Source organism: Thermobia domestica, chromosome 10 (genome assembly GCF_964235325.1).
Source record: "Thermobia domestica chromosome 10, izTheDome1.hap1.1, whole genome shotgun sequence".
Taxonomy (NCBI): Eukaryota; Metazoa; Arthropoda; class Insecta; order Zygentoma; family Lepismatidae; genus Thermobia; species Thermobia domestica.
In genome coordinates this window covers 136031939-136046596 of record NC_137463.1, presented here as the reverse complement: position 1 = coordinate 136046596, position 14658 = coordinate 136031939, and the positions used below count along the sequence as shown (strand labels likewise).

At 36.0% G+C, this 14658-nt stretch overlaps 1 protein-coding gene across 1 annotated transcript in view; it reads right to left on the bottom strand.

Annotated features, from left to right (window-relative positions):
• The window catches only part of awd (nucleoside diphosphate kinase), a 64026-nt gene extending 49969 nt beyond the window's left edge, over window positions 1-14057 (bottom strand). The window contains exon 1 of the mRNA XM_081728595.1: window positions 13816-14057. Within this exon, the coding sequence (XP_081584721.1) occupies window positions 13816-13992 (177 nt within the window). The 5' untranslated portion in view covers window positions 13993-14057. The remainder of the gene's footprint in view (window positions 1-13815) is intronic.
• Between the last annotated feature and the right edge of the window lie 601 nt (window positions 14058-14658).

Below are 14658 nucleotides of genomic sequence, written 5' to 3'. Positions count from 1 at the left end.
AGTGAAAACAAGTGGGTCTCGCTAAAGATAGGAGTTTTAATAGCAATTGTCATGGTTTCATACTAGTAGCGCTCCCTTGTAAACTAAATACAGCTTCTGTACACTGTACAGAAACACACTGCCGGTGGAAAATAGGGATGGCATTTAATATCTCCCCCAATTCGTTTCACGGCTCCAGAAATGAGCACCTTGTTTTCGTGTAAATTGTGATAAAGGTAGAAAAAACACGCCCTGTGGGGCTTTTAACCCTCTTCGCTCGCTCAACTAGAAAGTAACACCGGAGATTTTATATGTGCAAGATTGGGAGAGATATTAAATATGGTGCTGGTTTGCTTTAAACGCACCATATTTTGGAATATTTACAGTTAAAAATCAATATTTTGCATGAAAAGACATTTATAAAGAAAAAAAAAATTCTGCAGGTGATACAACACGAAGTAGTACACCAGTACTTTTACGTTAAGTGTAGGAGTTACTAGCGTAAAACCATTACAAGTGTTTTCCGACGGGCAAAACAAATGAGTGCATATGAGGCGTAGTTTCTAAATCCGCCATCTCCTTCATAAAAGGTTTCGAGAAAAACAGGGAAAACTGATAACTCAGAGATTATGTGAGATAAAAATTTCTTTTTAGAAATACTTTACTGCTTTCTGGACATTCATTATAACAACCAAATGACAAAAATCTTTCTCATCCCATTTCTCGGTTATTGCAGAAAGCAGTTTGGAGATGGCGGATTTTGTAAACAACTTATGGAGATGGATGACCTTGAAACAAACATACTTAAGTTTTTTTGGGTTTATTTGCTTTCAAATCATTACTATTATAATTTCTGATAACTATTTCAGAACAGAACAGTAGATGGGGATAAACTGAATCTAAACAACGATTTTAACTTGTTGGGTGACATTATAATGTGCACAAACAAGGAAAAAATGAAGCTCTAATCATAGTACGTTAGCTACATTTACGGGTCCAGATCCGAAGTTCCCATCCCGTTTAGAAATATCGTCTCCTAACATAACATAAGCTAACTTAACCTCACCTAACCAACCTAATCTAACCTACTGGGACCTAACCTAACATAGCCTGACATAACAGGATGGGAACTTCGGAATAAATGCCACCTTTGCGAACAAGAAAAGGACTGAAAGTGATCTTTACATTGTTTTCAGATATAGTTCCCATCAGAATCATGTTCGGAACACTGGCATTGAGCCAAATCCTCATCTACACTTTCTTCTGTTGATGCAATCAGTCTCTTTTCAGCATCAACATAAATGGGTAAGTCTGAATTAGCACGCCAATTCTCCCCGAAGTGTTTGGTTCGGAGTTGAACATCATCTTGTAACTTTTTTTCATTAATGTCGGTCTTCAAGAGGATGACACCTGGAGAGATGTTTCGCAGTGATTTTCCTCGTTTAGTGACCGAACAAAAGTTCCAGTATCACTATTGTAAAAGAGCTCTCCCTTCACTGTGACGTGTTTTGTCTGTTAAGTCCTTTTTCACCACAATCCTCTTCGTTTTTGAAATGGAGAAGTGAAGTGAAGTTGCAAGTTTTATAACCGCTGAGCATGCTGAGCGCCAGTCAAGAGTTTCCCAGTCCTTCCCCAAAATGTGCACACTTCCAAATTTCTCGTAGATTTCGTGGTATTCCTTTGGTGCTAGGATCATTTTCTTCTTCCTGATTTCTTTATATTTCCGAAAACTATCTGGTGGTATGAAAGTGTCCTACAATGGGGAAGTACATAACCACCTCAACACTGTTTGGAGCCTTAACGGAAAGCCAATGTGCAACAATACCAATCATGTTGACATTCTTATTTTGACCCCCGCACCCGTCAGCAAACAAACGAACTTGTTTGACACCGTCATACTTCTCATCTTTGAGAGTGTCAAACACTGCAGACGCGATTTCATTAGAACTTTTGGAGGCATCTAATTCAGTCCGAGTGTATATGCGCACGTTTCCAGTTCCCAGTGTGTTGTTTGCTCTTGTTCTGATGACCGTGAAGATGTAGTTGTAATACTGTCCACTATAGTACGCAGCTTGATCCGGTAATCGTGGTAGCACCTGATTTTTCTGACAATCATACACAAATGTCACTGTATCAAGCGAGTGCTGTGATAGTGCACTGTGAAAGCTTTTAGCACGAAGTTTATGCACTGAAAGTTTTGCGCGCATATTCACTCTTTCCTCCTCTGATGTGGATGCTTTCGTTTTCTCCTCTAATCTACTGCATTCAGAACAGATGCCCGTTCTTGGATCACCAAATCATAGGTTGAGTCTTGTTCGGAAAATGTTTCTGAAAAAACTTTCACTTGCAGTCTTTCTTCAACACTATCTTGGTACATTTTCTTGATATTCATGTGACCGTCTGCCCGGCTACAAAACTATGTTTTTGGACGACCAGTGTATTTCTTTTTAACTTTTATTCATGCAACGAAATTATTATTTTACTCATAGAAACGAACAGCTATTTTTCCTTTTGGTGAGAACTTCAATTCTTTCTGTGTATGCAGGTGTTCTTCGGCCGTCTTTATCGTTTCTCTCGATAGAACAAAGAACTTGTTGTTTTTCAATGCAACTCTTATCGTCTGGCCAGAGTGTTTCGTCGCAGCAAACTTATTTTTTTTCTTTCCTTAAAATAGTTTCCAACTTAGTCTTCGTCACCATGACTGTTCCGCATATACTTTTTTATAATAACATTTATTAAGATTGGGAATATTTTTGGATACGAAGTTGATATTGTGTGTGAATGCTATTGTGTTTGTCGTGTTCTCACGCACTCCTTTTACGTCATCCTTCCTGCCGTGAGAACAAGCGTTCATATACTGCAGGAGTCGTAGGTGGAATGACTCATACACATAATTACCATCGTTCGCTTCTATCCACTGAACCGTTTTACTTATAACAGTAGTGCATAAAAATCCTATAACCATGGAAAGAATTTATCGATTTAGACTGCTACACTTTTTTTTAACTATCATTTCCAAGCTTCTTTCTCATGGGACCAAATCAAAATGTTGCCAGAGTTCTCTATTATAACATCGACCCATTGGCACTGCGTATGAATGCAGAAAACATTTTTTTTAATTATTATTTGATAGAGTGCATTGTCAACCCTAAGTGCACAAAATGGGTTGTTCCCAAGGGTCAGTAGAAGCGGGGAGTTAGAAAAAAAAGAGTTCGTTATAAGAAGTGACAGCAAGAAGTCATAGTATGAAGAACTTCGCGGTGCAACATTAATATATAGGATGTGAAGCAAAAGGACAAACAGATACCTTCGGGATATGTAGCGTCCTTTTGGAGTCAAGATACTTCGTTGACCAGCGTTTTTCCAGCATTTTCCCCTTTCCCATTGTCATTATTACTCAGTGAAAGTCTTCGACTCAGTGCGAAGAGAATTTATAGTGCTAATGATATTTAAACAAGGGCTATGTTTCTAGTGTTCGTATATCGTGTGCGCATATCTACATTTACCATGCAAGAGTTTTATTCTCCATTTCACTTATTCGATTGCCGCAGTGCAATTTCTTCTGTTTGAGCATTTAGCTCTAAAGTGAGAATTTTGTGTGTTGTCATATTATATATATATATATATATATATATATATATATATATATATATATATATATATATATATATATATAATATATTATTCCGTCCCGTACCCACACATATTCATACTCAATAAATAGGAATTTACCGAAGTAAATATCGTCTTCATTCATGTGTGTGTGTGAATTCCTGCGAGCAGACGGCTTGCCAGTTGCGTATATGTATGCGTGTGCATACGCAAAAGTAAGTATAATACAACCTGAGTCTCAAAAGCACCAACGTGGCTCATGTCAAATCACTGGTCATATTTCAATATTAACAATCAGCGCCCAAACAGAGTATGAGCCTGGACCAGAATTGTTATCAGCTGTTTTCTTAGGGAGTTCTTCGGGAGCCAGCACCCAAGGGAAACGGTAGGTAGCATTCAGCTCAGAAGGAAGATAGCTTCTCGTTGTTTTCCCTCTGCTGTAATGTGACTCTCTGACTTTAAATCCTTTAATACACTGAACAACAGATTCCGTTTTTTCACCATAAACTTTTGGCCAATGGCTACCGCCACGCTTATCTGGTTTGGAGACTTCACCAGTGGAATAGTAATGTTTTAGAACACTATGAACTCTGTCTTTCTTTAGACCCAAAGCATTCAACAATAATTTTCTACACACAGGAACAGTTTGCGCTTTCCGGAGACGAAGAAAGTAACTGAATGAGAACAATTTCCCCGAACGAACACCTGTAGAAGGGCGCTTTCTAGAACAAAGTGCAACTTTCCACCCTTCAAGATGCTTGACAATAAATGTATCTTGGGCTGTTTTATTTTTGGTGGCATAGAAAGCATTGTGCAATGAAAGCACGTCGAACTCTCTACTTTACTGCACTGAAATGCTTTGTCTTTCCCTTTGTGGTCACACCTAACTAGTTTTGGCGGTCCTTTCGGGAAACACGCTTGTCGCTTCTTTTCCGACATGGCCCAATTAGCTTGGTTTCGGTTTTTTTTTTTTTTTTTTTTTTTTTTTTTTTTTTTTTTTTTTTTTTTTTTTTTTTTTTAACGAACACCTGAACTGGGAACCTCTGCAGCCTTTAACACAACATCTGCAGATTCAGGTATCTGAGTAGACATTGTTTTACTATTTTGATATCGCAGTTAATAAAATAACAGCACATCCGTCATCAATGCTTACACCATACTGGACTCGTACTTATCACAACGTTGTGCAATCAATCCCAGCGTGCCTTTCGATTTGCGTCATTTCCCCTAATATCACAGTAGGAGATGGCGGGGGATTCGCGTCTCGTCGTCCGTGGTGTGTGTGTGTGCTGTTTGGGTTCTCCGTCGATTCATTATTCGCCCTCATTATCAACTACTATGGTATCTTCATTACTTAATATCCTTACGATTATTAATTGTACAATGGCGAGGGTTTTACTGGCCGTGCATGCTTTTAGTTTAGTTATTTAAGACTATTACTTTTGAACTCTGATACTCTATTTACAATTTATAGATTGTGCAAAGCTGGTTGCGCTTGAGCACATTTCAAATTCATAGAATAGAATAGAATGTAGATGGCGGGTTTAGAAACACACTGCTGAGTGGAGATGGCGGCTTTTGAAAAATACCCTGAACTTTAAAGCAGTAATTGAGAGTGGAGGTGGCAAGATTTCAAACAACTCTTTTCACCATCGTGTAGGGCATGGAAAGGAATACCAGTAAATCTACTTACCTCTTTTTTTTTTTTGAAAATTTGAGATGGCAGATTTAGAAACTATACGCCTCATATGAAAGATGACTGTATTAAGATGCTTTCAAAACTAGAAACAAACTGACAGCTCATAAACGCGTGCAAATTTGCTTTCAAGGAGAGAATCCACGTCATATAGTTATTGCAGTCAGTCAGTGATTGTCGAATCATAAATCATTTTAGCAACAGTGGATGGAGAGTTTCCTTGGCAACAGACCTTAACATTCCAATGTTGCCGCTAGTACACAGGTGTCTTCAGAAGGAAAGGAACTATTTTATTCTTTCGTTTTTTGTACCTAAAAAGGGATTTAAAAAACACGCGTACACCCCCTTCCCCCTCTTCCCAACGTGCACTAACTGGGACGACAAACATATCCCATCATCCATCCAAACAAACCAATATTTTGAGATTTTACTTTTCGTTAACTCTCAGGACAATTCCAGCTGTTGACTTACCGGGATGTGCATCAAGTGGCAACAGCGTACCAAGTGCTTGTCGAAACGTCAACTTGTTTCTAGTTTCGAAAACGCTATAGATACTAGTTTACACCAGCAGTGTATTTCTGCACAATGTATAGAAGCTGCATCTTGTTTGCAAGTGGAGCGCTACTAGCATGAAACCATGGCAAGTGCCACTGACACTCGTATAATTGTCAAATCCTATGTTTCCATACCCTTGCTTACGCGTACGCCCACCATCGCTGGCGCGCCTGCTCCCTTCGGACACCCTGCTCTGACTGTTAGGTAACATATGTGAGGGAAGTTTCTAGAACAGGTTCCCCCCCAGATAGGCTAGTATCTAGGTTAGTTCCTTTCTGTACCAAAGTTTAATATTTTATCCACATGGTAGTGCCCAGCGAGTAAACGCGAGTTAGAGCCCCGTAGAGCACGTTGTTTTCTGCCTTTATTATACCTGAATGGAAAGTGGAATCTGTGTACAGGTAGGTAGGTCTAGCACAGGTAGGTTTGTGTACTTGCACTATACTTTTTGCCATACATCTGGACGCCATATTTATACGCAAATCGTAAAAGAATTTTAATTTTTCTACAATTACTTTTGATGGACCCCTTGAGTTTTATCTATGCCATGTGCAATATTTTCATGTCGCCCAACGCATATTATTCAAACAGTAGTAGTGACACACTAATAGATTTATCTGTGTTATGTACAAATAGATTTAGTGTTTTATCATCACTTGAAACAGACAATATGTGTAACACGGTATCTGAAATGGAAACTGAAAATAACCAGGAAATGAAACCAATAAGGTGTTTTGACACGACTACAATAAAAAAAAACTGTACAAGGGATAAACAGAATGGTTCCCCAAGTCTTAATATATGCTGATAGTCACGGTAGAAGGTTGGCTAGTAAGGTGCAGGAAAATTTACAGCACAAAATAGCAGTACAAGGGTTTATTAAACCAGGAGCAAAAACTAGTGATGTATTATCTGGTGTTAATTGTGAAACTGTAGAAAAGATGGAAAACTATGTAATATTGTTTAGTGGTACTAATGATGTGGCATGCAATGAAGGAGATAAAAGTAATTAAGAAAATTAGAAGTAAACTCTCATAAGTAAAATATTCTAAAGTCATAGTAGTTAATGTACCTCATAGGTTTGACCTCGTAAGATAATCGTGTGTTAATGTAGCTGTCAAAGACGTAAATACAAAGCTCAAACCTCTTTGTGACCATTTTAGAAATGTTTTACTACTAGATGTAACTTTAAAAGAGAAATATTCACAGAACATGGCATGCACTTTAAGCAAGCGGATAAAAATTACATCTGTCAAAAAATTTGTAAAACAATTGGCGAAGATTTACATACGAAGTTTAAATCTAAAGCACTAATTTCAATGATATGGAAAATATAGAGAAACAGAGTTTTCCCGACCCCGTAAGTATGAGTAATACTACCTGGAGCCGGGTGAAAACCTCAAATATAACAAAGCCTGTTGATTTTACTGATATAAATGGTTTAATAAAAGTTAAAACTAACGGTACCTGGATTAAAAACTGCAGCACGGATATAGGTATGCAAAATATACTCCTATTGCACTTAAACATACAATCCATAAGGAATAAGCTTGCTGAACTTGAAACTTTCTTAGACCTCTTTCCTTGTGAAATACTCTGTGTGAATGAACACTGGCTTAAGCCTGATGAGAAGTATATGTACGTACCAACGGGATATGAGGTAATAACTATTTACTGTAGAGAATCATCAATACGTGGTGGTGTAAGCATTTATGTTAAAAAGGAATTATTAATTGAATATACTGTTCTTAATCTACACCAATTTTGCATCAATCAAAATTTTGAAGTAGTTGGTGTTTTATTTAAAAGTATTGGGATAATAATTGTATCTATGGACCGAACTCCTAAATCAGATGTGGATGTTTTCCTCAATGCCTGGGAAAACTTAGATAACCATCTCAGTAAATAGAAAAATTACAAATTATTTTATGTAGGGGATATAAATATATTTTATGCAAAAGCAATACTCTGTAATGCCCTTAGGTCTCAATTTCTACTATATTAATGACGAACCTACAAGGGAATTAGCATGTTTAGATAATATTATCATCAATCAAAAAAGAATAGCGTATCATGTGGCACTGTACAGGCTTTACTGTCTGATCATGAAAGAGTATGGCCTTTGTTTCCAGTGAAATCACAAGAGACTCGAAACTACTGCGTTACCAAGAAAATTAGATTATTAGGTGAGACTAATGTAAAAAATCTAAGGTCTAGGTTAAAAGAAACTGACTGGAATAATAATCTTGTAGAAAGTAGTGACATAACAGAAGCCTTTAAAAACTTCCTGGGTACATTAAAAGGCTATTTAATTGAGTGGCGCCCAAAAAAGACAAAAAAGATTTGTTGGTGTATATAGCAGTGGATTTTGTTCAGTTTTAAAAGACATGTATTTTTTTCTTTCTCGTGTGTGTTGTAACCAAGAAAGCCAACAGTTCCCAAGAACTATAGTCCCTTCACCCCCATCCATTGACTTTCGCCCTCATAGCAAGGGTTGTGGACAAAGGAAGAAGCCAGGGACATTTTCTTCTTTTGGGTTGGTTCTTTTTAAAATCTAACGGAGAGAGAGAAGGGCAGTGGACAGTTAGCAAGTGGACATTGAAAACATAGGCTGGGAGCAAGCAGCTCAGCCGCGATTGAAACACTGCATTTCATTTAGCATTCATCAAAATCATTCTTAGCGCAACAGCGCAATACAAAGACGTTATCTACGAACATTAAGTGTTATTGAACTATATAAATCCGTCACACAATTATCATAATAACTCAACAACGCTTGTAATATAAATAGTTAAATTGTAGATTTGCTTAGTGTTAAATACATGTTATATCAAACCGAACGTTCCGTCGTGTATCTGTGGATTGAGCTTGGCCCTATGAACATAGTCCATTACAAAATCAGGTCCTCCGATGATACAAGAAATTGGAAACAATGTTACAAAAGATGGAATATCTATATCTCCAAGTGAATTTAATACATACTTTATAAATATTATGACTAACTTTGAGACTAATGACGATTCTACGGAAAATACGGGTAAAAATAGATTTAAGTAGTATGCTACCATTGCAATATAAAAACAAAATTCTCTCTCACTTTCAGTGGAACTTCGTAAATGCCAGAACTGTTTATTCAGTTATCAATAAATTGAAACAGCAGCGAAGACTGGTATGGACTTACTAATAACTTATTGACCTAATAATAGAATCCTTGGTTTACCTACTAAATTGGATGCTCTTTGAGGGAATTTTTCCAGATTGCCTAAAATATACTATAACTGTACCAGTACATAAGAAGGATGATAAAAACGAGGTTAAAAACTATCGTCTAATCTCTTTAGTACCGATAGTTTCGAAAGTTCTTGAACAATGCATCAAAGATGAACCTTCTTTAAAGAGAATGAGCTTTTTCATTCCTCTCAATTTGGATTTAGAAAAGGTCGTCCTACAGTTAAAGCTGTTGAAAATATAGTATCACAAGTATTAGACTGTTTCGAAAATAATATGAATGTTTGTGCAGCACTATTAGATTTAACTAAGCTTTCGATACAGTGTCACATGATATAGTCCTCTCAAAATTGCACTATTATGGGGTTAGAGAAAAAGAAGTGTCTCTGATTACTTCTTATCTTAGTAACAGAAAACAAGCTGTTCGCGTTGGTAATTCAACTTACGAATTTTTGGACGTAACAACTGGTGTACCACAGGGAAGTGTCCAGGGGCCACTTCTTTTTCTAGTTTATGTTAATGATTTTCCAAATTTTTTTCCTTATAACAGTTTTGTATGCTGATGATACAACTGTCTTAAGCATTGATAAAAATCTAAAAAATGTTCAAACTAAAAACACTCAAATGTTAGAAACGTGTTTAGTATGGCTAAAGTGTAATAGGCCCTATTAAATGAATCAAAAACTGATTTCTTGTATTTTCATCTTAACAACATAAATGATTGAATAAGTGCCATTCTGTAAAATTGTTAGGAATCCATTTCGATCCAAAGCAGGGTTGATTGATTTAAATCCGTCTGATTTAAATCATTTGGTTTTTTAAAGAAACATAGTTGATTTAAATCAAATTTCGAAATAAAATAATTTAAAGTGAAAATAAATAAAATCTCGTTTCTGTTCTGTTATTTTGATTATGGGAGACTCAAATGTACAGTATGTACAGCATAGTATGAAAATAAATGTCATGCACTAGATGATTAGGGAAAATCCCGTTTTGAACGGGTAACAGAGCAATCCTGCTTTCTTCTCTTCGTAACAATGGGTTTGGGTTTTTAAATCGTTAACTATTCCAACGGGGAAATCACCATCGACATTTAAGACGGAAGTTCTATCGTGTGCGCGTCTGCTTGTTTGTTCTTAGATAATAGGGCGTATTTAGAGGGGTCCTATTCCCTCTCCGATTTTTATCAAGATTTATAACTTTAGGCAAAATTTATGTATTTCGTGCCTCAAACTTAGTTAGTTTGAATTTCTTAAAAATATGCCCCTCCCAAATATCAGTAACTTTTGTGAAAAAAAGTGTCATTTTGATGAACGTTGCTATACTTTTTCCTTAAGGGTCTTCACTACAACGAAATTAAACTACCGCTAATTTTAAAGTTTTTCTGTAATATCTTCAAAACAAATAAAAATATTCAAAAAGCAGAAACGTAGTGAACTAGACAATACGATTTTGCATGTGATACCGTTATCACAACTCATCTATCTGCTTTCGATTTGCAACTGTAGATAGATTTAGCATTTTTTGCGGGTTCTGTAAATAGCGGCATACCAAAAGCAGATAGGTGAATTGTGGTAAAGGTATCGCATGCAAAATAGTATTGTCTAGTTCACTACGTTTCTGCTTTTTGAATATTTTTATTTGTTTTGAAGATATTTCAGAAAAGCTCTAAAATTAGCGGTAGTTTAATTTCGCTGTAGTGAAGGCCCTTAATGCTTAACTTTTTAAATTATATTACCTATTTTTATTCTATTAAAAACTGTATCTTCATTATTCGATTTAAAAAGTACCAATAAACCTTTTTACTTTTTACTAAACTTTTTTTTTCAAGACTGGAGGCATTGTAGAACATGTTACATATGCTTTCACGCCTTTCTGCGTCGAGACGTAGTGTGTAATGACATCATAAATTTAAAAAGATATTTTTTGTTATGCCTATTATTCTCTTTTTTTTGGCGGGCTTACATTTTACATTCAAAAGACTGAAATTTTGCACACTCGTTCAGTTCACCCCTTAGTATTTTTCAGATGTTTTTAGATCTCTGCGTCCAGAGAGGAAAATGTAAAAAGATTAAGAAAATAGCTTCTTTTCGCGATTCAGATGGAGACATATGAATGGTACCGTTTGAAAGGCTGTTCTATTCTGAAGAGAATGATGTACGAACCATATCCTAGGATAAATAGGGATGTTTCATGAAACTGTTACTGTTTTATACGGGAATTTGGGAGATTTTTCGCGGGCTTACTTTTGCACCTAGAAGATTGAAATTTTGCACATTTATTCAATGCACCCCTTACTATTTTTGCGTTTCAGATCTCTACCTTAAAAAAAGGGGGTCCAGAGGGGTAAAAAAGGAAATTTTTAACAGACAATCCCTTTTTTCGTTATTTTTTTGCCACAGATACACGATGGAAACATTTGAATGGTACGATTGAAAATATTTTTTTTTTATTCTGAAAAGAATAACGCACAAATCACGACCCTAGGATAAATAGTGATGTCTGAAGAGATATTTATATTACATGCGGGTTACCTGGGGCATTGTGAGGGTGTTCTTAGCTCATTGTTAAATATTTTCCTCGCCTTTACTATTCAAGATAGCTTGAAATTTTATACACACATTTAGTACATCCCTTAGTATTTCCCAGTTGATTTTGAGATATGTGCATTAACACAAGGGAGTCCAGAGGGGATCAAAATTTAAAAAAAAAAAAAAAAAAAGGTAAGAAAAATCCCATTTCCTCTCAAAGTTTCCCGCTTCAAGGACACGATAGGGAAATGTGAATGTTACCGTTTCAAAGGCTGTTCTATTCTGAAGAGAATGAGGCATGAACCATGATCCTAGGATAAATAGGGATGACGTTGTAGCTGCTTGACTGAAAGTCTATAATTTACCTTTAAAAAAGCAGTAATTTAAAAGGGTTAAGAAACATTGTTTGGGATTGATATAGGTTAACAATTGGGGATTAATTCAAAATTCAACCCTAACACTTTCACTTAAATGGCATAATTAGCATTTAATACTAATTCCTAATGCTTTTTCTTCAGTACGCGACTTGTAATTTACGAGGAGAAAGATTTGATTTGAATCCAAAAAATAGATTTAAATAATAAAAAAAATGAACAAAAATGTTTTTTTTTTTAAAAAAAAATCATGATTTTTGGTAATAGTTAAGAACAGCTACTTCTCATCTCCCGTGTACGAGGATACATCTTACTGTTGCACTACCTAAACACCCTAAGTACAAGGGCAAGAACTCAGTATATTACCTACTTTTTAACATCCTAGATAGTCAATGAATAATTCCTGAAAGTATGGTGTTTCTCGTCCTTCCCTAAATGGGAAGTACGTCTCCTTAACTATAACCATTATATATTACGTAAACTAAAAACTGTTGTTAGTAAAAAAATATTGTCCAGCTTATTATGCTTTCTTTCATTCTCTATTGCTCTACGGTATATTATGGGGTAATTCAACTGGTGCTCAAACAGTCTTTAAATGTCAAAAAAGGCAACAAGTGTGTTAAAGGGACTACGTGATAATGACTCTTGCAGACCTTTATTTAAAGAGATGCAAATCATGACAGTGCCCTCAATGTATATCTATAGCTAGCTCCTGTGTATTAGAGAAAACTTGGAAAATCTCAGTACCCGAAATAAAATGCACTGTTATAATACAAGACACGGAGACGACCTCGACACACCACATTTCAGATTAAGTAAAACACAAAAGAGTGATGAAGATGTTTAACCTTCTACCTACAGAAATTCGTAGTATGTGTAATAGAAACTTTGAGAAACACTGTAAATCTTGGATCATTGAAATAGCTGTGTATAGTTTTAGAATTGGGAAGGTTCTAGAACACGTCCCCCCCCCCCCCAAATATAGGTTAGTATCGAGGATGGTTTCTTTCTGTACCAAAGATTAATATTTAATTCAAATGGGATTGCTGAGCGAGCGTCAGCGAGTGAAGGCGGGTTAGAGCCCCGCAGGGCACGTTGTTTTCAGTCTTTATTACAGCTAAATGGGAAGGGGGACCTCTGTTCTAGAACCTTGCCTTAGAATTTGAAAAAGAATTAGAAAGTGACTAGTTATGTACCTATATATTAAATGTATATATTTTGTATACTCTTGACGTTGTCCATTGCAACAAATGTTGTTTAACAACAATAAAAAGTATTATATTCTATTTAGGAGACAATAAGGTAAAAAAGAAGTATAATTTTTAACATTTCGAGTGGTGCGTCAAAAGTAAATATCAGCCGAAAATAGTAACTAATGCAGCCTTGTTTCTATGCACACGTCGTACAGCCCTTGTAACGATTTTACACAAGTACCCCTACACCTGTAAACCAAACATGCGTCTATTTTATTTTGCATTTAATTCTACCTCCTGCAGAAATTTGTTCTTTATGTCTTTCCTCACAAAGTATCGAATTTCACCGGCGAATCTTCCAAAATGTGGTGTGCCCAAAGTAAACCAGCACGTTCACATGTTAGCTATTATATTTCAACAACTGCACGAGTAAGAGCTTCAATATTACAAGGAACGTGTAACCTTATCCCCACGTGTCACGTATCTTAAATTTCTTCGCTACGCAGAAGTACTATAACGCGATCAAAATATTGCTGCTTCACCAGCATGTCGTCAATAAAACCTAATTTTACTATGTACTAATTTCGATGCAACTATACCTTCTAATCATGCTATATTTTCCTGAATTTAACAATAGCTACACTCACCCATACAAACTTCAAAGCTACCAGCTTGAATCCCTTCTGCTCAAACCGTTTAATAATTTTTCCTACTAGTCCTCTATGCACGCCATCAGGTTTCACCATAATAAAGGTACGTTCTCTAGCTTGTGCCATTGCTTTAGAAAACAACGAAAAGAGAGCTAAAATAGTACAAACAACCATACGCCGCAACGGACACCGGAAAGGACGTAATTGTAATCTCACGCGGTTGGTATACCGATGAAGCCTCGTTACCAGTGCGTATTACAACGTTGTACTCTCATCATGTTCTGGAATATCGACATACAAAACGGGACGTACCAAATCAAAAAATTCCCTTAGCAAAAAAAAAAAAAAAAAAAAATCCCGTTTTCAGGTCGTACCGAATTTTCGTCTTCTGCCACCAGTAATGCCAATTCAGCCTATTTTTGGCTAAATCTAGCCTATTTGGGCGATTCTCTGGCAAGTGGTCCATTGTCAGTAAATTTTCAAAATTAATTTGAAACTATGATGTTTATGTTTTTCTATTAAGAAATATTGTAACTATATACTGAAACATTTAAAATATTTTTGTAAACTATATTTACTGGGTTTTGATTACATAAACTTTATCTGTTCTATACCAAGTGATTTATTTGTGGATTTTGTAGAAGGGGGGAATGTTTATGCAAGATTGTGTCCGTATAACAGAACAACTTTAAAGTCGGGTTGGGAGAACGTTATTTTTAAACCTACCTACTTTAAAATTATGGTACTAGTTTGATAGGGGGTTCCCAAGTTCTTAACTTTTTCACCTTTTTAAAAACAATTTTATGATAAATACGGGAAGTATGTTAGATAAGATTTGGT